The sequence below is a fragment of the Emys orbicularis genome, chromosome 11 (genome assembly GCF_028017835.1).
Source record: "Emys orbicularis isolate rEmyOrb1 chromosome 11, rEmyOrb1.hap1, whole genome shotgun sequence".
In the NCBI taxonomy this organism is placed as follows: Eukaryota; Metazoa; Chordata; order Testudines; family Emydidae; genus Emys; species Emys orbicularis.
Window position 1 is genome coordinate 35,597,294 of NC_088693.1, and position 21,107 is coordinate 35,618,400.

General features: G+C 41.8%; 1 protein-coding gene across 9 annotated transcripts in view; it reads left to right on the top strand.

The window, feature by feature from the left end:
• LOC135885545 (sodium channel protein type 2 subunit alpha) overlaps positions 1-21,107 on the top strand; it is a 101,373-nt gene that overhangs the window by 21,123 nt on the left and 59,143 nt on the right. For 4 of the 9 annotated variants that reach the window (XM_065413319.1, XM_065413322.1, XM_065413320.1 and 1 more), the window contains 5 exons: positions 465-758; positions 2,648-2,992; positions 4,128-4,260; positions 6,871-7,109; positions 8,696-8,869. In XM_065413319.1, the coding sequence (XP_065269391.1) occupies positions 465-758; positions 2,648-2,992; positions 4,128-4,260; positions 6,871-7,109; positions 8,696-8,869 (1,185 nt within the window). Of the gene's footprint in view, positions 1-464; positions 759-2,647; positions 3,026-4,113; positions 4,261-6,870; positions 7,110-8,695; positions 8,870-21,107 lie in introns of all 9 variants that reach the window. The other 5 variants (XM_065413318.1, XM_065413317.1, XM_065413326.1 and 2 more) reach the window with 3 other exon arrangements.

Genomic DNA, 21,107 nt, shown 5'->3' on the forward strand with positions numbered 1-21,107 from the left:
TGGTTTAAGGAAACGTTATCCCCTGTTACTGCAGATTTTTTTCTCTTATATTTTCTTTTCTCTACATTCTTTCTTTGACTACATTCCCTGAACTTTGTATAGTTTGTCTGCTGGTTAAGATTCATTGCAAAAATGCTATATTGTTCCCTCTTCTTTAATCCAACAAAAACATGATTGTTCACCTGTGGCTCCAGTGATGCAGTTTTCTTCTGGACTGTTCTACTCCCTGTCAGGTTCAGGCTAGAATATCAGGGCCATTTTTGGTCTGGATTGCAGTGGACTGGTGAATTATTGTTCCTTACACATTGACAAAAAGGTGCTTTGTGAAATATGCTATGCTTTATGAAGTGGGTTCAGTGGGTTCAGTGCTTCACTTTCACAAACATCACATTCACTCACTTTAAAAAAAATTAAAAATATTAGTGTTGTACATTTTAATTGTGTGTAAATTTGTGACAAAACAGGCAGCAGCAGCAGCTGCAGTAGCAGCTGATTCAAGAGAGTTCAGCGGAGTAGGTGGGGTAGGAGGATTCTCTGAAAGTTCTTCTGAAGCATCGAAGTTGAGTTCAAAGAGTGCTAAAGAGAGAAGGAACAGAAGGAAGAAGAGAAAACAGAAGGAGCAGTCTGAAGGAGAGGAGAAAGATGAGGAAGATTTTCACAAATCTGAATCAGAAGATAGCATCAGAAGGAAAGGTTTCCGATTCTCCATTGAAGGGAACAGGCTGACATATGAAAAGAGGTTCTCTTCTCCACATCAGGTACAGTGGTATTATCCATTAAACTGTGTCTTTATTGCATCATAATCTGTTTGTTATGGAGAGTGCAGTAATGGTAAGGACACAAGGTGAACATTCTTATTCCTGCAGAAGGTGTCACAGGATCTTTAATGTAATTTCAAATGGTCAGGACTTTTTGTTAAACACTTGCAGTGAAATATGAAGCTGTTAGAATTAGAGAGATTTTGTTTTTCATTGCAAATTAAAAAAAATAAACCCACCTGAATGAAAAATGTGTCACTTCTCACATTTCTTTCTTGAAAATGGGCCCATTTACTTGTGGAAATGGGTGCATAGAGAGTGAATAGTGGTTTCAAGATTTTGCATGTTCGTAATCTGAAATATCACATTTCTAATGACAAAGCAGCCATTTAATGAACTTCACAAAAAAACAAAATTTGAGGGACACAAAGTTACTTCACATGGCAAAAATTTCCATGTGAAATTTTTCATGTGAAAAGTGTTCATTAGTTTCAGGACCTTGGTTTTATGTCTCAAAAAAAGATAGCAGTCCCAGTAGCAAAGTGCCACTTGCCTCTCTCCTGTGGCATTGGCAGAATGGTGACTGAGAGAGAAGAGTGCCATCTACAGAATCCACAGCACACTTCCTTCAGCAGCTGTCTTTTATGCAGAGGTCTTGGATCCCAACACTGACCCAGCTCAAGCATGTTTAGTATGTGAGATCAGATAGGATAACCACACAAAGTCGTATCGCTCCAGCAATATAGGCTATGTCTACACTTACGGCGCTATGTAAAGTACAGACACTGCATGCTCCCCAGCACAGGTATAAATAGCAGTGTAGATGATGAGGCATTGCTTAGATGAGTAGAGTAAAGACATGCCAGAACTTTATGATATATACTCTACATACTCTCTACATGCCCCAACAGTGCCTCTCGCCATTTACACTGCTATTTTTAGCAGTGTAGTGTCCCCCTGCCTCCCTTCAGCCAGAGCCTTTCATTGCCATGTGGAGCTTCACACTGAAGTGTGTTCCAGCCTCCTTTTCACTGCAGCGATTAGTCACATGTACCTTACATGCTGCCGTAAGTGTAGACAAGGCCATAGTGTTTCTAATTAAGTCATAATAAAGGATGACCGTATGTAATCATTCAAGTCAAGAGGAGTATTCATATGAGTAAAGTTACACAAATGCTTGAATGGTTTTAGGACTGGAGCTTAATTTGAGGTCGGATCCTGAAAAGACTCATGCATATGAGTAAATTAACTCACATGAGTAGCCCAATCAAATTCAATGGGACTACTCACACAAGTAAATTTATTCATATGCACATATGTTTTTGCAAGATGACCCTTGTTAGTACTTGTTTAAGGAAATGCAAACAAAAAAACCCTCTGAGAACTCCTTGCAGGATTGGGGCCTAAATGAATAATATCTAGGAAAATATTTACTTTTTTTAAGCTAACTCATATTTGTTGGCTGTCTGTCAGTACAAAGAAATTTGCAAAAAAAATTATGTAGCCAAGCATACAGACCAACACAAAGCAGGAATAAATAAGAGTCTAGCTTCAGTTTTATTAATTTATGAACAGCATGCAATAAAATAGGCAGAGAGTTAGAGGAAGCAATTTCATTAAACAGCATCTTTTACTATAATTAAACGGATTGATTTTATTTTTCTAAGTGGAAAAGTAACTATGGGCAGTGGCAATCACTTGTGTGCTCTCTTTGATTAATTTTACTCTCAAGCCACCTAAAAGTGTGTGTGTGCGCGCACGTGTGTGCAATAGTCTCTTTCTTTGTCTATGAAATAAATTTTTAGAACATATTAACTTTGTATTTGTCCATATGAAAACATTTTTTAAGAATTTTCAGCTAATAATTATATAATTTTCTTTTCATACAGTCTTTGCTGAGCATTCGTGGCTCCCTGTTTTCCCCAAGGCGCAGCAGCAGAACGAGTCTTTTCAGCTTCCGAGGTCGAGCAAAGGATGTAGGATCAGAAAATGACTTTGCCGATGATGAACACAGCACTTTTGAAGACAATGAGAGTAGAAGAGGTTCTCTCTTTGTTCCACATAGACATGGTGAACGGCGCAACAGTAACATTAGTCAGGCCAGTAGGTCATCCAGGATGGTACCAGTGCTTCCAGCAAATGGGAAAATGCACAGCACTGTAGATTGCAATGGAGTGGTTTCTTTAGTTGGTGGACCTCCGGCTCTCACGTCACCTGGACAGCTTCTCCCAGAGGTGATCATTGCCAGCAGTGGCTGTTTTATGAATGTAAGAAAGTTTCTAATAGACAAGGTGGCCTCTTCTTACTACACAGGCCTGTGTTTCTACAAAATGAAATCACTTGGGAATGATTTCTGGTTGGTCAAGCTGGGAATGATCCTGCATATTTTAACACCTTTAATATTCTCCACAAATGACACAGGCTAAAAACTGAAATTTGTCTCCCAATCTCTAATTAAATACCTGAAAATACTTGTTAATACACTAGGCATCAACAAGATAAAATAGTAAATAATGTAATTAGCAAAATGTATGGCTTTATTATATATCAAGGCAGTCAGTACATTTTCACTGAAGATTTAATTGGGAAGTTCTGCATTCCTATATCAGATGGATGTCAAAAATTACAAAAATGATAAATGGGTTATATATAATTAATGGAATAAATTAAGCCATGGTATAACTCCCATTAACTCCACATACCCCTGTCAATAGAATACTGTGTTTATCTTGAATGGGTTGTGATGGTACTACTCTCAGTCAGTTCAAGATTCTTACAGGTTAATTTTTTGTATAAATTTCAGTGTGATTACACATTATTTGTCCTTTCATTTTGGTTTGAAAATTTAGATATAGGCTTACTGTATAGATTTTCAATCTAAATGAAGAATCAACCCAAGAAAATATGCACACCTCACTTGTGCCCACAGCTGCCTGTCTATGTAGGCTGTGCAGATACAGATTTATGAAAAGATATTCCCACATATTTAGAAAGATATTTATAAAAAAGCTCAGTGCCAAATTCCGTGGATCTTTTTTCAAATTTACAAATAGTTAAATCCAATGTGAGAAAGACGTGCAAATTGAATTTCTGGGCCCTGAATCAGCAAAGTATATAAGCACATGCCTAACTTTAAGCACACAAGTAGTCCCGTTGAAGTCAATGTGGCTATTCACATGCTTAAAGTTAGGCATGTGCTTAAATTTTTAACTGAACTGAGACTTAAATGAAATCAGTATACTGGGGATATGAACCTACACGTCCCTCATTTTCCTGGAAACTCACTACATTTTTATAGAATCCATATAGTGTTTGCTTATTAATCAACACACATGGTGATAGTCTATTTTATCAGCATTTTATTTTCAGGGCACCACAACAGAAACAGAATTAAGAAAGAGACGGACAAGTTCTTACCATGTTTCTATGGATTTCCTGGCAGAGCCCAGTGCAAGGCAAAGAGCAATGAGTTTAGCCAGCATACTCACAAACACAATGGAAGGTATGTAGCATGGTATGTTTGATATGACTAAGTATAAATAGTATAAATACCTGGTCAGAGAAAAACTCTGCAACACTTGACTTGTTCACCTGGAAGTGTATATGGGAAGGGATGGTCTTGTGGCTAAAGCACAGTACAGTGAGTTAGGAGACTAGGCTTCTACTCCTGGCTCTGTCACAGAATTCCTGTTTGACTTTGGGGAAGTGACTGAGGATCGGTCTTCTCTACGGATTTTTGTTGACATAGGTGTCAGTCAGGGTGTGAAGAGGTGTGATCCATGACTGACATAGTTGTGCTGGCAGATGTCCTTAGTGTAGATGAAGCTATACTGGCAAAGCTGGTGACTGGTATAGATTGTTTTACTCATGGTGGTGATTTTATTATATCAGTACAAAGTGTCCACATCAGGAGTGTATTGACGTTATAGTATACCATTTTTCCTGTACCAGTAAAGTGCTCCTGGTGTAGACGTGGTCTAGGGCTGTGTCAGTGCTAGATTTTTTACATAAAATTTCCCACCATTACTCTCACAAATGCAATTCAATTGGGAGGCAGCAATGGTAGGAATGCTAGCTAGAGCAGCCACTGGTGTTCTAGCTGCCAAGTAACCCAACCCTGCTCAGATCAGGTCTGTTTTCGGTGCCTACACTAATATTCCCACCATTTCTACCTCTTGTGGAGCCACATTGATAATAGCATCAGCAGGTCCTTAGAACTTCTTGCCTTCAGGAGCAGCAGCTGTCTTTTCTGTTGAGGTCTTGGATCCCAACACTGACCCAGCTCAAACATGTTTAGTATGTGAGATCAGATTGGATAACAACACAAAGTCGTATCACTCCAACAATATAGGCTGTGTCTAGACTTACAGCACTATGTAGAGTACAGACACCGCATGCTCCCCAGCAAGGTATAAATAGCACTGTAGATGATGAGGCATTGCTTAGATGAGTGGAGTAAAGACATGCCAGAATTTTATGGTATATACTCTACATACTATCTACATGGCCCAAAGGTGCCTCTCACCATCTACACTGCTATTTTTAGCATTGTAGTGTCCCTCTGCCTTCCTTCTGCCAGAGCCTTTAATTGCCATGTGAAGCTACACACTGAAGTGTGTTCACATGTACCCTACATGCTGCCATAAGTGTAGACAAGGCCATAGTGTTTCTAATTAAATCATAATAAAGGATGACTGTATGTAATCATTCAAGTCAAGAGGAGTATTCATATGAGTAAAGTTACACAAATGCTTGAATGGTTTTAGGATTGGAGCTTAATTTGAGGTCGGCTCCTGAAAAGACTCATGCATATGAGTAAATTTACTCACATGAGTAGCCCCATCAAGGATCTTTTTTCCTTCCACACAGTGAACCCACTTTAGATAATAAACAATAAACAAAAAATTAACTGCTTCATAGCTAAAGGTCAAGTTGTAGGTCTTTTATAAACTTGTTTTAATTTTGTTACCACCTTGAGGCTCTTGGCACCAGCTTTCACCTTGGGTAGCAGCGCAAAATAGCATCTGAAAATCAGAAGATCGTAACTAAAACAAAACAGCACCACATCACCCCTCTTACAGTAAAGTGCAAAAGTACGTCTCTCATGCACCTCAAGATCACAAGGGCAAAGGAAAGGTTTTATGTGCCAAGAGGACAAGGTTAAGGGCATATTTATGTCTCTTGGTTCTTGTCTAGAGACAAACAGGCAAGAGTCCCACTTGCACAGATGCTGATAGCAACTGGGTTCCCCTGGTTTCATCCAAAAGAATACTATCAAACAAGCAGATGAGGTGCCCACTCATGCAGTCAGTGACAATCACCAGGTTCTTCTACTCTTGTCACAGAAATACTACTTCAAGCGATCAGGGAGGTCCCCACCCTCAGCCGTGACAGCCATTGGATATAAAATAAAAGAACAGCATGAGCTAAGTGACCCTGTCTCTGACTCTCAAGTGCAAATAAAATCCCTCCAAAATTATTTAATTAGTTTGACTTCTATGGGGAAACAGTCATGTATCCTTCTCTTGTATTCTTGTACTCTGATGCTTCCATCCATTTCTGTTGGGATAATTGGTGGATAACAAGGGCAGTGATGGAGTGTAATGGTTCCTTACAATCTGGGTCCTGAGTCTCTCCAATTCTGACATTGATAGGGCCAATCTAGCTATTAGATATGGAAAACAGTCTCATAAACCTGAGAGAAAAGCTCACTCAAGAAATGAGAGCATGTGCCACATCCCATCCCCAAGGTAAGTTCTATACTGTGTCAGAAGGTGACTGAAGTACACCAGGATTCTGCTATGGTATCCTTTGAATGAAAGCTGTGTTTTGCTTCCTGTTTAGATTCTGGTTTGTGAATGGCTATTTTATTAATTGAATAACTAGGATTCTTTTAACATCAGTTTTAGAATTTATTGGTCCAAGTTCCTCTTTTTAATTATTTAACTTTTGCTGTGGCTGGACATCAGTCTGGGTCTCAAGGGATCTGTTTCATCATACCATTTCTGTCACCTAAATATTGAGAAGAATGCTTAGGCCTTAAAACAAAACCCACTTGATACATATAATAAAGAGCTATCTTTTTAAATTTGTTTTACACTTTTCCCTCTAGAACTTGAAGAATCCAGGCAGAAATGCCCACCATGCTGGTATAGATTTGCTAACACATGCTTGATCTGGGATTGCTGCACTCAATGGTTAAAAGTAAAACATATTGTAAATTTGATTGTGATGGATCCATTTGTCGATCTTGCTATTACTATCTGCATTGTTTTAAACACATTGTTTATGGCCATGGAGCATTATCCGATGACAGAACAGTTTAGTCACGTGCTTTCAGTAGGAAATCTGGTAAGTCTTTCATAATGTATCATGTGACATACAAATACATTTCTCTTAAAAAGAATTATTGAGTGTCCTTACACATCTTACAAAGATATTTTGTACAGTCTGTGATATGCTCACAGGCCGCTCTGTTTAACTATGCATGTTTAAGATACACTGTTTGTCGTTTCTTTAATGCAGTGTTTGTAAGAGACCTCAAAAGCATACCTCCAGTTTTGCCTATACAAATAGACTGCTAATAAAAAAGTTTAATTCATTCCCCTTCAAAAAAATTATCCTAGTTGTAGAACAAATTAGGAGCAGACACCAGAAGTCCTGTAAAATTGTCTGATATTTTGAATGGCTCTCTCAATTGTCATTGATCTCATTTACAGAAAGGCATGCTCCCAGAAATGGTAATCAGTGTGACAGAGTACAGAGGATCACTCTTGTCGACAAATTGCAATCTGGTTACAAAATACACACCTTATGCCTTATTTGTGAGGTACTTACTTGTTTAATGGAATCCAGATTTGGATTCAGAATGTGCCTGGGTGGGTGAGGGGTGAGGAAGGGCAGAAGAAACTTTCCTTACCTTGTACTCTCCTACACTAGAGGCAGACACAATTCAAAGGGACAGTTATGATAATATCTGACCTCCTACATAACACAGCTATGGTATTTCAGCTGGTGATTCCTGCAGCTAGTGCAATAACTTGTAGCTGAATTAGATCTTTTTGAAAGACAATCAGTCTTGATTTAAAGACCCCATTGGTAAGCTGTTTCAGTGGGTTAATTACCCCCTTACTGTTAAAAATGTTCACCATATTTCTAGTTTGAATTTTTCTACATTCACCTTCTAGCCGTTAGATCTTGTGACATCTTTGTCTGCTTGGTTACAGAGCACTTTACTATCAGATAATTATAGACCATGATTGAGTTGCAGTTGCAGTCCCTGTACTCTTCTAAGTATAGAAACTGCTTCCTGCTAACTCTTCCTGATGTGCTAGCAACCCCAAAGGATGGAACAGGAAGAGGGCCATAGTTCTGGCCCCTGTGCACTGGACAACAATGTGGACAGATGCACTGGACAACAATGTGGACAGATGCACAGGGGAGAACGTAGTCCACCTTGGAAGAAGATGGTGCCATGGATTGACCTTCTGGAGGTCATCCTGGGAGAAAGGTTGCTGCACACCATCCTCAATATAGTCTGTGTCAAAATGGAAAAATCTGGTCTCAAATAAGTTTAGCCTTATCTCAAAAAATTGAGCAAAGATGGCATTTGAGAAGGAAGGAACAACTAGAATGGTTTCTGTTTGACAACCTCCATACATGCTTATTAGCAGTTTGAAGAGAAGACCTATTTCCCTTCTTTGCTGATTCCCATTTAGCAATTAAATGTTGTGAGGCATGTTTTAGCTTCACTTCTGAATTTGATTGCTAAATCAGTGCACAGAAATATTTAGAAGCTATGTAGATTTATCATAGAAAGCCCTTCTATTTTGGTAAGAGTCACTGGACACATATAACTTGTTAAACATTGTCACTATTATTTTTATCTAAAATGTTCTTCAATATTATTAGAGTAACAGATTATCTTTTACCTTTAGGTCTTTACTGGGATCTTCACAGCAGAAATGGTTCTCAAGATAGTTGCCATGGATCCTTATTATTATTTCCAAGAAGGCTGGAATATTTTTGATAGTATTATTGTGAGCCTCAGTTTAATGGAGCTTGGTCTTGCAAATGTGGAAGGATTATCTGTTCTCAGATCATTCAGACTGGTAAGTACACTAGTAAAAAAAGCAGACTTTTACATTATATGTTTACTTTATACACACAAATATACTGCTTCATTTTTAATTTTCTCTTTGTATATTATAAATCTGGTGCACATTACTTTTCTCCAAAGGGAGTATTCTACAGTAGATCCTCATTACCGAGACAGAAGTTCATTGCATAATTTTTTTAAAGCTGCTAAATTGCCCAGCCACTAGTTGCATGCATCTACTGTAGGTCGTGCATCTTCCTCACAATGTATTAGTAATCTGACTTTCTTCTTTGAGTGATTGTCCACACAGATTCCACTCTTGGTGTGTGAGATTGGAGTCTTTTTAATATCAGTGTCTGCTGGGGCTGCACATGTGCCCTGAGTGCCCTCTCATTCCTCAGAGCCGAAGGCATAAAGGGTGGGGCAGCCACAACCACACTCCATTCCTTCATTTCGCTGATGCCTGCGAGATGGAACCCTATAGTATCTGTGAGACAGAACCCTGTAGTATCTGCATTCCTTGCTCTTAGTGTGTAGCTAGCTTAGTTCTCCTACAGTTTGTGAAGTTTATTGCTAGTTTTAACATAGTATTGGTAAGTTTTTCTTTGCCAATTGGCTTAGTTGTGTTCTGTATAAGGACATTTTCCCGGTAAAGACCCCCATATTCATGGGTTCTTCTCCCCCATAGAATAGCCAAAATGAGGAAAAAAACAAATATAGAAGGCATAATTACTCCACAGAAAGTCACCAGCTCTGGCCATTTCATCCTCCTCCTCAGATGAGGCAGTTAATCTTCCATCCACTGCTTCAATGAATGAGCTAAAGGCTTTCCAGGACTTGTTAAAATAATGGCAGAGATGCTAGATTCTCCCTGGAGGCCATCCAGAAGAAATAACATAAGCATCTGGATATCCTGCAATGGAGTAACTAACCATATTCTTAATAATGGACTACTCAAACCATCCACATTGATCTAGAAAATCCTCACCCCTTTAATCCCAGTGACACTGAAAAGGGCAGAAAGGAGATACCAGGCATCTGCTACAGGGTTTGAATATTTCCATTAATACCCTCCCCAGTATACTTATAGTACATATGGCCCTTGAGAGGTCAAAGCAGCAGGGAAGGCATTAAACTTACTGGGGCCAGGGCAGAAACTAAGGAGTGAGCACCCACCCAGTCTCACCTGTTCACACATTGGATTTCTGCAATGTTTCTAAAGCCAAAGCCCCGCCACTAGGGGCTGAAGCCCAAGCTCCCCAATGCCAGGCCCCTGTGGCATGGGGCCCCAGGCAATTGCCCTGCTTCCTACTCCCTAACACCAGCCTTGCAAAGCTGTAAGGCTAGACCAATCTACCCCTCAGGAGAAAAGACATGAAGGACTTAGATCTCTTTGGGTGGACCCCCTCAGATGAGTGTGTCAAATTTTCAGACACTGCTCTCTGCATATCAATTTCTGTAACAGGATAGACATTCCAATTTAATGGACAGACTCCCGAAAGACCGGCACAGGGCACTGAAGTGCCTAATGACAGAGGGTCAGCCCAGGGCCTGAACAGCAATACAAACAGTGCTTAATGCATCAAACACGGCAGAGAGGTTGATGGCCTCTGCCATGGTGATGAGGAGGTCTTCTTGGCTGCAAGCATCAGGAATTCCATTGGGGATCCAGGTCACCGGACTTGTGATTCAAGGGCAATGAGCTCTTTATAGTTGTATGTATGTGGCATTCCATACCTTAAAAGACCCGAGAGCCAATCTAAGATCCTTGGGACTGTATGTCCCAGCCCCCCAAAAAAGCACCCAAGACAACAGCAACCATTCTAGAGACAGAGACCATATTGTCAGTACTATCCACAGCAATGGTCTTCAGATTGCCTGAGGAAGAGGCAGCAATTTCACCAAAGATGACCACTGCTTCTTCCTCAGCTGGCCCCCAATCTGGGGCTTCAGCAAGCAACAGTTTTGATGCATACATCTAGAGTCTTGCTGGATGACCTTCAGATCCTCCTTCTTCCAACCCTCCTTTTGCCAACCTCCCTCCCTATTTCCAAGAAGCCTGGGTTCTTCTTCAAGTGCTTGCTCATGTCAATTCCAAGTATGTGTGCGCGCACTGCATGCACAGTCGTCGGAAGGCTTTTCCCCTAGCAGTACCCATTGCATCGGCTGTGGAGCCCCCTGGTGTCGCGCCTTCATGGCGGTGTATATAGATCCCTGCCGACCTGCCGCCTCTTCAGTTCCTTCTTACCACCTGTGATGGTCGTTGGAGCTGCTTCTTCTCTCTCTTGCTATGGCAAGTGATCCCCTAGTGGACTTTCCTATTTGTATCTGTAAATAGTTTTAATTAGAGTTATTTAGTGGTTTTAATATAGGATAGTTAGTTAGATAAGTTTCTGTTGGGGTTTATTCCCTCCATGTTCTCCCCCCCTCCTTCTCGGGAACCGGGACATGCCTCAGTCTCAAGGCTTCAAACCGTGCGGGTACTGCCAGAAGCCTATGCCAACGTGAGACCCTCCTGCTTAAAGTGCTTGGGAGAAGCCCACCAGACAGACAAGTGTAAAATCTGTAAAGGGTTCCACTCAAGAACCAAGAAGGAGAGGAACTTTAGGTTAAAACTTCTCCTTATGGAATTGGCTCTTCGTCCCCAGCTGGCACAGCCCGTATTGGCCTCAGCCCCTGCTCCAGCGAAACCGGCAATGTTGACTCTGGCCTCATAGGCAGGTCTGTCGAGTCCGGTCCCGTTGGACTCCCCAGCGTGGGAGAGCCAAATGGGGGAGTTGGATCTTCCATTCCCCGGACATGTTTGAGGCTGCCAGGAACCTCATAGCGATGACAGCCCTGCAGTCCCCGGCACCGGCAGCACCGGTACTGCACAGAGGAGCCATGCTTTCTAAGGGCAAACCGGCCATGATGCGGCACTGGTCACCCTCCCCTCGGCACCACTCTCCGACACCGTCCCATTCGGCACTGGCATGATCACCGAGGTGGGACTCGTCTTTGGGTTCGGAGCCAGAATTGTGCATCTCCAGATGGAGCCAGCACCGCTGTCATCACCATTTGAGGCAAGAGGACGATCAGCAAGTTCCCATGATGTCCTGGCCACCACAATGGCAGGTGCCCACACAGTGGCCTTTCTGGAATCCAGATCTCTATATTTTGCCTCGGACAGGCAGGGGCCTCCCCCCTCCTCCATAGTACGGGAACCTCCGCGGGGATCAGAGCTCAGCGTCCTAGCCGGCACCAAGGCCGGCACCGAGACCGTCCCTGCCACCGTGCAGGAAGTATCAGCACGAGAAGACCTCCACGAATTAGAGGTTCAGGAGGACCCGGTGCTGCTAAGGGTAGCATCCTCTTCCTCCCCAATCGAGGCAGTAGCGGGTTCATCTGCCACATTGCTGACTATGCACAATATTGCCCACCAAGAGCTACTCAGAAGGGTAGCACAAAATCTGGGCCTCCAGGCGGAGGAGATTTCAGAAGAAACGGATCCCCTGGTGGACATCCTGACCCCCGAGGGTCCTTTAAGGGTGGCCTTATCCTTGAACAAGATCATCCAGAATATCACCAAGAAGACCCTATGGCAAACCCCCACCTCCATTCCCCCCATGACCCAGGGGGTGGAAAGGAAGTACTTTGTACCCTCCAAGGGGTACAAATACCTATTCACCCACCCTCAGCCGGGCACGCTTGTTGTGGCAGCAGCAAATACAAAAGAAAGACCAGGGCAACAGGGTCCTACGCCCAAATTTAAGGAGGCAAAAAAGCTATGACCTCTTCAGCCATAAGGTCTATTCACCGGGGGGCTCCAGCTTCGGATTGCCAATCAACAAGCGGTCCTCAGCCCTTCCCACTTGTACACAAGGTCCTGCTGAAGGTCAGAAGGGAGGGAGCATCAATTATATTAATAGCACCATCAGGGCCACGCCAGCACTGGTTCACCACGCTTCTAGACCTGTCAGTGGACATGCCGATAACTCTGCCCCTGGTCCCAGATTTGATTACACAGGACCATGGCCACCTCTAGCATCCCAATCTGCAGTTTCTCTATCTCGTGGCATGGAAACTCTGTGGCTAAGTCCTTTGGAGCTCACATGCTCAGACCCTGTTAGAGAGGTCCTTCTTGGCAGCAGAAAGCCATCCACCAGGGCCATGTATCTGGCCAAGTGGAAAAGATTCTCCATTTGGGCATTACAAAATGACTTTCCACCCTTACAGTCATCGATTCCCTTTATCCTGGGCTATTTGCTGCATCTGAAACATCAAGGTCTGTCGGTATTGTCAGTAAAGGTGCACCTGGCCGCTATCTCAGCTTTCCACCCCAATCAATTGGTCACTCTATTTTTGCAAACCCCATGGTGGGCCACTTCCTCAAAGGCATAGAGAGGCTGTACCCTCAAGTAAGACAGCCAATTCCCCCATGGGATCTCAACCTGGTGCTCTCTGGACCAGTGGTGGACAAACTTTTTGGCCTGAGGGCCACATCTGGGTATGGAAATAGTATGGCGAGCCATGAGTGATCACAAAATTAACAATTCATATTCAAACAGGGACAACATAAGTTTCTTTAAACATCTTATTAAAATAATTCTGTTGAACAATAGCACTGTTAGAAAATTACATTACTGAGCTGTTTGTTGATTTTACCACACAATTTTTCTCCTGTCTGAACACAAATTGTATGTTAGCTAAAACTTTTCAGTGTACTACAGTACATACTTCATGCAAAGACGAAATAACGTCATTCCTGCAGCATCCCTGAAGGGCCTCATTTTCAAAAGAGCTGTGATGGCAATGTGTTTTTTTAAATCAGAAAAGATGCTGCGCCAGTCCCACCCACCTCATCAAGGCCCACCCATCTATCATTCAGGCTCACCCACCTCATCAAACCCCCAACCCTGCTCCCCAGCTGGAGCACCTGAGCGGGGCAAGCCCCTGACCCCACTCCCCGACCGCAGCACCGGGCAGGCAGCCTGGGGCAAGCCCCCTGACCCCACTCCCTGGCGGGAGCACTGGGCAGGCAGAGTGGGGCAAGCCCCGAACCCTGGTCGGAGAGCTGGGCAGGCGAGGGCCGGATTAAAAAGTCTGACAGGCCAGATGCAGCCCGCGGGCCGTAGTTTGCCCACCCCTGCTCTAGACTGAAGGGACCTCCTATTGAGCCCTTAGCAACATGCTTCTGGAAAGTAGCGTTCTTGGTGACTATAACTTCAGCCAGGAGGGTGCCATGCATTAGCAACATGGGATGAATGCTTCACTCCCTGGATGTCAGACGAGCATTATCCTTCTACATTGAAACAACGAAGCCATTTTGGAAATCAACGCAACTCTTCATTGCAACTGAGGAGCAGATGGAGGGGCTTCCAGTCTTGTCCCAAAGGATCTCTTCTTGGATCACATCCTGTAATCAGGCGTGTTATGACTTGGCAAAGATTCCTGCCTGCACTCTGATGGCACACTCCACAAGGGCACAGGCATCCTCAGCGGCGTTCCTGGCACAAGTTCCTATTCAAGACATCTACAGAGCAGTGACATGGTCACCGATCCACACCTTTATGTCGCACTACGCCATTACACAGCAGGCCAGAGACGATGCAGCATTCGGCAGCAAAATTGTGTGGTAAAATCAACAAACAGCTCAGTAATGTAATTTTCTAACAGTGCTATTGTTCAACAGAATTATTTTAATAAGATGTTTAAAGATGCAGCATTCGGCAGAGCGGTGCGACAATCAGTGATTCCATGAACTCCGATCCTGCCTCCTAGGTAAGGCTTGGGAGTCACCTACTTGGAATTGACATGAGCAAGCACATGAAGAAGAAGAAAAAAGTTACCTATCTCTTGTAACTGTTGTTCTTTGAGATGTGTTGCTCATGTCTATTCCAAGACCCACTCGCCTCCCCTCCGTCAGAATATCTGGCAAGAAGGAACTGAAGCGGCGGCGGGTTGGTAGGGACCTATATATACCTCCACAGATGCGCAACTCCAGGGGGTTCCACAGCCAACCCGACGGGTACCGCTAGGGAAAAAACCTTCCAACAACTGTGCATGCGGCACGCACACACCTATTTGGAATGGACATGAGCAACACATCTCGAAGAACAACAGTTACAAGAGGTAGGTAACCATTTTTTTGGATAGCCTCAGACCAGTGGGTCCTTGAGATCATCAGCAAGGTGTATCACGTCCAGTTTCAAGCTGTTCCAATCCCTTTTCCACCCTCCCCATCCCTCTTCAGGGATTCTTCTCACAAAAGACTGTTGAGGCAAGATGTGGATTCCCTCATTCAACTGGGAGTGGTAGAGGAAGTGCTCCCAGAATGGGGGGGCAGGGGATTTTATTCTCACTACTTCCTAATCCCAAAGAAGAAAGGGGGTTGGAGACCTATTGTCGGTCTTCATTGCGTCAACACTTTCATCTATTACTTCAAATTCCATATGGTTACACTTGCCTCTGTACTCTCCCCTTGGATCCTATGGACTGATTCGTGGCTCTCAATTTTCAAGAGGCCTCACATCTCAATACAATCAGCTCACAGAAAGTACCTAAGGTTCCTTCAGCATCTTCATGGTGCCAGGAATGTTCACCAAAGTTCTAGCTCTACTGGCCACCCATAGTTAAGACAAGGAATCTGGGTGTATCTCTACTTAGACCATAGTAGGGTGAAAATTTACCCAGCAAGTGACCGACTCACTTTAAAGGACACAAGACCTCTTTGCCATACTGGGATTCAGGATTAATAGAGAAAAAACAATGCTGATCCCAACTCAGAGCTTGGCGTTTATCAGGGCACTGTTAGACCCCAGGTCTGTGAAAGGTTGCAGACTGAGATCAACTTTATGCCAACCCTAGACTTATCCCAGCACACCAGTAGGAAGACTCTCACATGTTTGCATGCACATATGTCACATAGCATGCCAGACTTCATTTGCAGCCCTTTCAAGGGTTGTAGAGATCATTGTGTCTGCCAAACAGGTACAGCACAGATTGGTGGCCATAATCCCTTGAGAAATCCTCTCCTCATTAGAGTTGTGTAGGGATCCAACCCAGGTATGCAGTGGACTACCTTTTTACCTGGCCTCTATCAACAATGACACTTCTAATGGACTTTTCAATTTATGGGTGAGGAGCACATCTCAACCACGTAAAGGTCCAAGGGAAGGGGTCTCCCGAGGAGGCCACCCTACACATCAATGTTCTGGAACTCAATGCTGTCCAGTTAGTGTGCAGAGCTTTCCTGCCCCATCATACTAAGATGCGTGAACTTAAGTGCCTCATATTAAATTACGATATTGATATAATGGCATCACAGAAACTTGGTGGAATGAAGGTAAACAGTGGGACACAGTAAAAGAAGAGTACAAAATATATCGGAAGGACAGAATAGGTTGTACTGGTGTGGGAGTGTAGCTATATGTGAAAGAAAGTGTAGAGTCCAATGAAATAAAATGTAAATGTATACTCCAAATTAAAAATGCATAGGAAGAGGACCAGCAAAGTGCCACCGTTGCTAAACAACAAAGTAAAAGAAGCAGTTAGAGGCAAAAAGGCATCCTTTAAAAAGTGGAAGTTAAATCCTATTGAGGAAAATAGAAATGAGCATAAACTCTAGCAAGTGAAGTGTAAAAATATAATTAGGAAGAATGTGAAGTACAGCTAGCCAAACACTCAAAAAGTAACAGCAAAAGAATTTTTAAGTACATCACAAGTAGGAACACTGCTAAACAACTAGGGGCCACTGGATGATTGAGATTCTAAAGGAGCATTCAAGGAAGATAAGGCCATTACAGAGAAGCTAAATGAATTCTTTGCAGAAGATGTGAGGGAGATTCCTACATCTGAGCCATTCTTTTTAGGTGACAGATCTGGGAAACTGTCTCAGATTGAGGTGTCAGTAGCAGAGGTTTTGGAACAAATTGATAAATTAAACAGTAATGAGTAACCAGGACCACATGATATTCACCCAAGAGTTCCGAAGGAACTCAAATGTGAAATTGCAGAACCTATCATTTAAATCAGCTTCTATACCAGATGACTAGTGGATAGTTAATGTGACGTCAATTTTTAAAAAGGCTCCAGAGGTGATCCCAGAAATTACAAGCTGGTAAATCTAACTTCAGTACCAGGCAAATTGGCTGAAACTATAGTAAAGAACAGAATTATCAGACACATAGATGAACATGATTTGTTGGGGAAGAGTCAACATGGTTTTTGTAAAGGGAAATCATGGCTCACCAATCTACTAGAATTCTTTGAGGGGATAAACAAGCATGTGGACAAGGGTGATTCAGTGGATATAGTGTACTTGGACTTTCAGAAAGCCTTTGACAAGGTCCCTACCAAAGGCTCCTAAGCAAAGTAAGCAATCATGGGATAAGAGGGAAGGTTCTCTCATGGATTGGTAACTGGTTAAAAGATAGGAAACAAAGGGTAGGAATAAATGGTAAGTTTTCAGAATGGAGAGAGGTAAATAGTGTTGTCCCCCAGGAGTCTGTACTGGGACCAGTCCTGTTCAACAAATTCATAAATGATCTAGGAAAAGGGGTAAACAGTGAGGTAGTAAAATTTGCAGATGATATAAAACTACTCAAGAGAGTTACATCCAAAGCAGACTGTGAAGAGTTACAAAGGGATCTCAGAAAACTGGGTGACTGAGCACCAAAATGGCAGATGAAATTCAATGTTGATAAATGCAAAATAATGCACATTGGAAAACACAATCCCAACTATACAGATAAAATGATGGGGTCTAAATTAGCTGTTACCACTCAAGAAAGAGAACTTTGAGTCTTTTTGGCTATTTCTTTGAAACATCTACTCAATGTGCAGCGGTGGTCAAAAAAGCTAACAATGTTGGGAATCATTAGGAAAGGGGTAGATAATAAGACAGAAAATATTATATTTCCTCTAATATAAATCCATGGTATGCCCACATCTTGAATATTGCTTGCAGATCTGGTTGCCCCATCTCAAAAAACATATATTGGAATTGGAAAAGGTACAGAAAAGTAGGGGTATAGAACAGCTTCCATATGAGGAGAGATTAATAAGATAGGGACTTTTCAGCTTGGAAAAGAGATGACTAAGAGGAGATATGATAGAAGTCTATAAAATCATGATTGGTGTAGAAAAAGTAAATAAGGAAGTGTTATTTACTTCTTCTCATAACACAAGAACTAGAGGTCACCAAATGAAATTAATAGGCAACAGGTTTATAAATTAATAGGCAACAGGTTTAAAACAAACAAAAGGAAATATTTCTTCACATAACACATAGTCAATCTGTGGTACTCTTTGCCAGAGGATGTTGTGAAGGCCAAGACTATTAACAGGGTTCAAAAAAGAACTAGATAAGTTCATGGAGGATAGGTCCATCTCAAACTTCATTGCACCGCGACCCCCTTCTGACAACAAAAATTACTACATGACCCCAGGAGGGGGGAATCAAAGCCTGAGCCCACCCAAGTCCCACCAGCACCCCCCAAGGGCTTCAGCCCCAGGCAGGGGACTTGTAACCTGAGCCCTACTATCCAGGGCTGAACCCCTCGGGTTTCGGCTTTGGCCCCAGGTGGTGGGGCTCAGGCTTCGGCTTCCACCCCAGCAAGTCTAAGCCAGCCCTGACAACCTCATGACCCACTTTGAGTCCCAACCCACAGTTTGAGAACCACTGATCCATATAAGAACCACATTGCTGTTGTTGTGAGGAAAAGGTTATTCTTGTAGCTACAGAAATCTTTCTGTTCAAGCTAAGTTCTTCTTTCCACAATGCCTGGGAAATAGTTCTTTCATACTTTTGTTTCCATCCTTAGCACCAGTTGGCATGTAAGGCGTCTGGGACCTAATTATGGAGTAGGACTCAAGGTTCCCTCTACACAGTCTCTATTGGCATTGTGGGGAAAAGTGTTTGAGCCTCATCTGAGGAAGATTTGTGAAACAGGTTTCCATTGGTACTAGGAAGGTGTTGGGTTGGTTCCCAAATAATTCCTTAAATTAAAAAGATCTTGCTCTGTATGGGGGAAACTTCTATGTCTGTCTGTTATTCTACTCCAATAATAATTAAAACTCTGCTTACCCTTTCCTTTCCTCTGTGCTTCACTTCTTGCTATATCCCATTAGTGATGAATGAGGAGAGAAGGTGTGCAGGAGAATGAGAAATTTCTTACCTGATAATTTTCTTTCTGCTAGTAGCTTCTCTCCTCATTCAGCTCACCTTGATAGTCTGGTAAATTACTGAAATACAATTTATTACAATTGACATTTTCCTCTGAATCAAGAGTTGGATATATAATTACCTTAATATTATTTATATAGTCTATCAAGTTGTGTCTTAATGCTAATAATCAGTTGCTAGAGTTCTATTTAGAAGAACTCTTCTGGTGGCCTGAGTTAAATAGCCTCCAGCAACAACATTGAACTGCCTCCATATTCCATAGGAGAGAGGTATTATCCGTTAGTGATAAATGAGGAGAGACGTAGTGAACAGAAACAAAATGATAGAGTAAGAAATTTCTTATTCACTTCACCAGTGAAAATAGTCTGGTTAGTTTAATTTTTGTTTCTACTCAGTTTTATATCCAGATCTTCGTACAATAACACAATGCTATACTGTTTGGATTGTAAACAGTGCAGGAAAATGCTTCGGTCCTATCAAAAACTGGTTTTAACTGTTTTTAAATCATGAAAATATTTATATTAATACTGAGCCAAATCCTGACTTTTTTACTTAGGTAAAACTAATTGTATTCAATGGCAGTAAAGAATGAATAGAGACTTAGGGATTTGGGCTATTAAGTTTTGCAAAACCATTTTATTCTAAAATTAATACATTGTACATCTGGGGCTTATTCTACCTTATGGTGTCTCTTGAACAAAATAATTCCTGGAAAAAAACAAACTAAGGTGCTGATCACCCTCAATGAGAGAATTTGGGGAGCTCAGATCTTGCTCTGTAAATAGGTTGCCAAATTAAATTACTTTGGCAACTTTAATTAGAATCTTGTCAGGTAGCAAATATAATGTAATTAACATCCTTCCTCATGTATAACATCTTTCATGATGAATATTTGCATGCTGCCATTATTACCAGTGAAATCGGGGATACTATGAATCTTCTCAAGAAGGTTCAATAAATTTAGCTCGAAGAAGCTGAGCTGGTCAGTATTTAACCTGTGCATTGCTGCCAGCTCTCATGATTATATCACAAGTCGCATAAAACTTAATGTTTTTCTTGAAACTCCAGCTCATGGAATCAAGTGATAATGGAAGAATTTATCTTTCATTTAAATAAGTAAAAGTAAGTTTCTAGCTCTCAGTGTTGTGGAGAAAAGCTTGAAAATATGAACTGAATGTATCCTAACAGCTCAGAAAGCAGAAGACAAATAAAAACAATCTACCATTTAAAAAAAAATCTAATTATTTTTAAGCCAATCTCATGTTTTTAAGCAGATTAATAATTTTTGAATGCTTCAGATTGGCAGTACTGTTTGTGGTACCACTAGAAATGTATGAACCAATTCAAATGAAATAACAAATACCATTAGCCCAATTCCTGAAATAATCCCAACCAGAACTTTTTTGAGGTTTGATTTAAAAAAAAAAAAACACAAGTGTTTGTTTGTTTAATTTATATGCATTTGCTCCTCTGCATTTCAGCCAAGAGGAAATACTAAAATACACTGTTGGTTGCAGGCCTGGTTGAAACCAAAAAGGAATTTCATGCAATTGGAATAAACATTGTAACTCTATCATCCTTCTTTGAAGGAAACCTTCCAAACTTGCGAGGTCCACCCAGACCTAACCATCACTGAAAAACAACTGCAGGAGCATCAATGATGCATTCTAGCAGCAATTACATCCAGTACTCTTCCACCAGGATGATCTCTGTGACAGGAGGAAGTGAACTTGGGGGAATAAAGGAGACAAAATCTTTTTCTCAGGTGGTTTTAATGAGACAGGGTAAAATTTTCAAAAGTGCCTAAATCCCATTTTCAAAAGGGATTTAGGCACTTAAGAGCCTTAGTCCCATTGACTTTCAATGAAATGTAGGATCTTACGTGTCTAAATCACTTTTGAAAATGGGATTTAGGATCCTAAGTCACTTGGGTGCTTTTGAAAATTTTACCAACACTCCTCTTATAACATCTGGGGGCTTCTTCCCAGATGACAAATCCCCCTCCTATATATATATGCTGTTAGTGAGTATTCTCTTTCATTGAACTGAAAGCAAAATGTATTTTTATATTATGAATTTTTTAAAG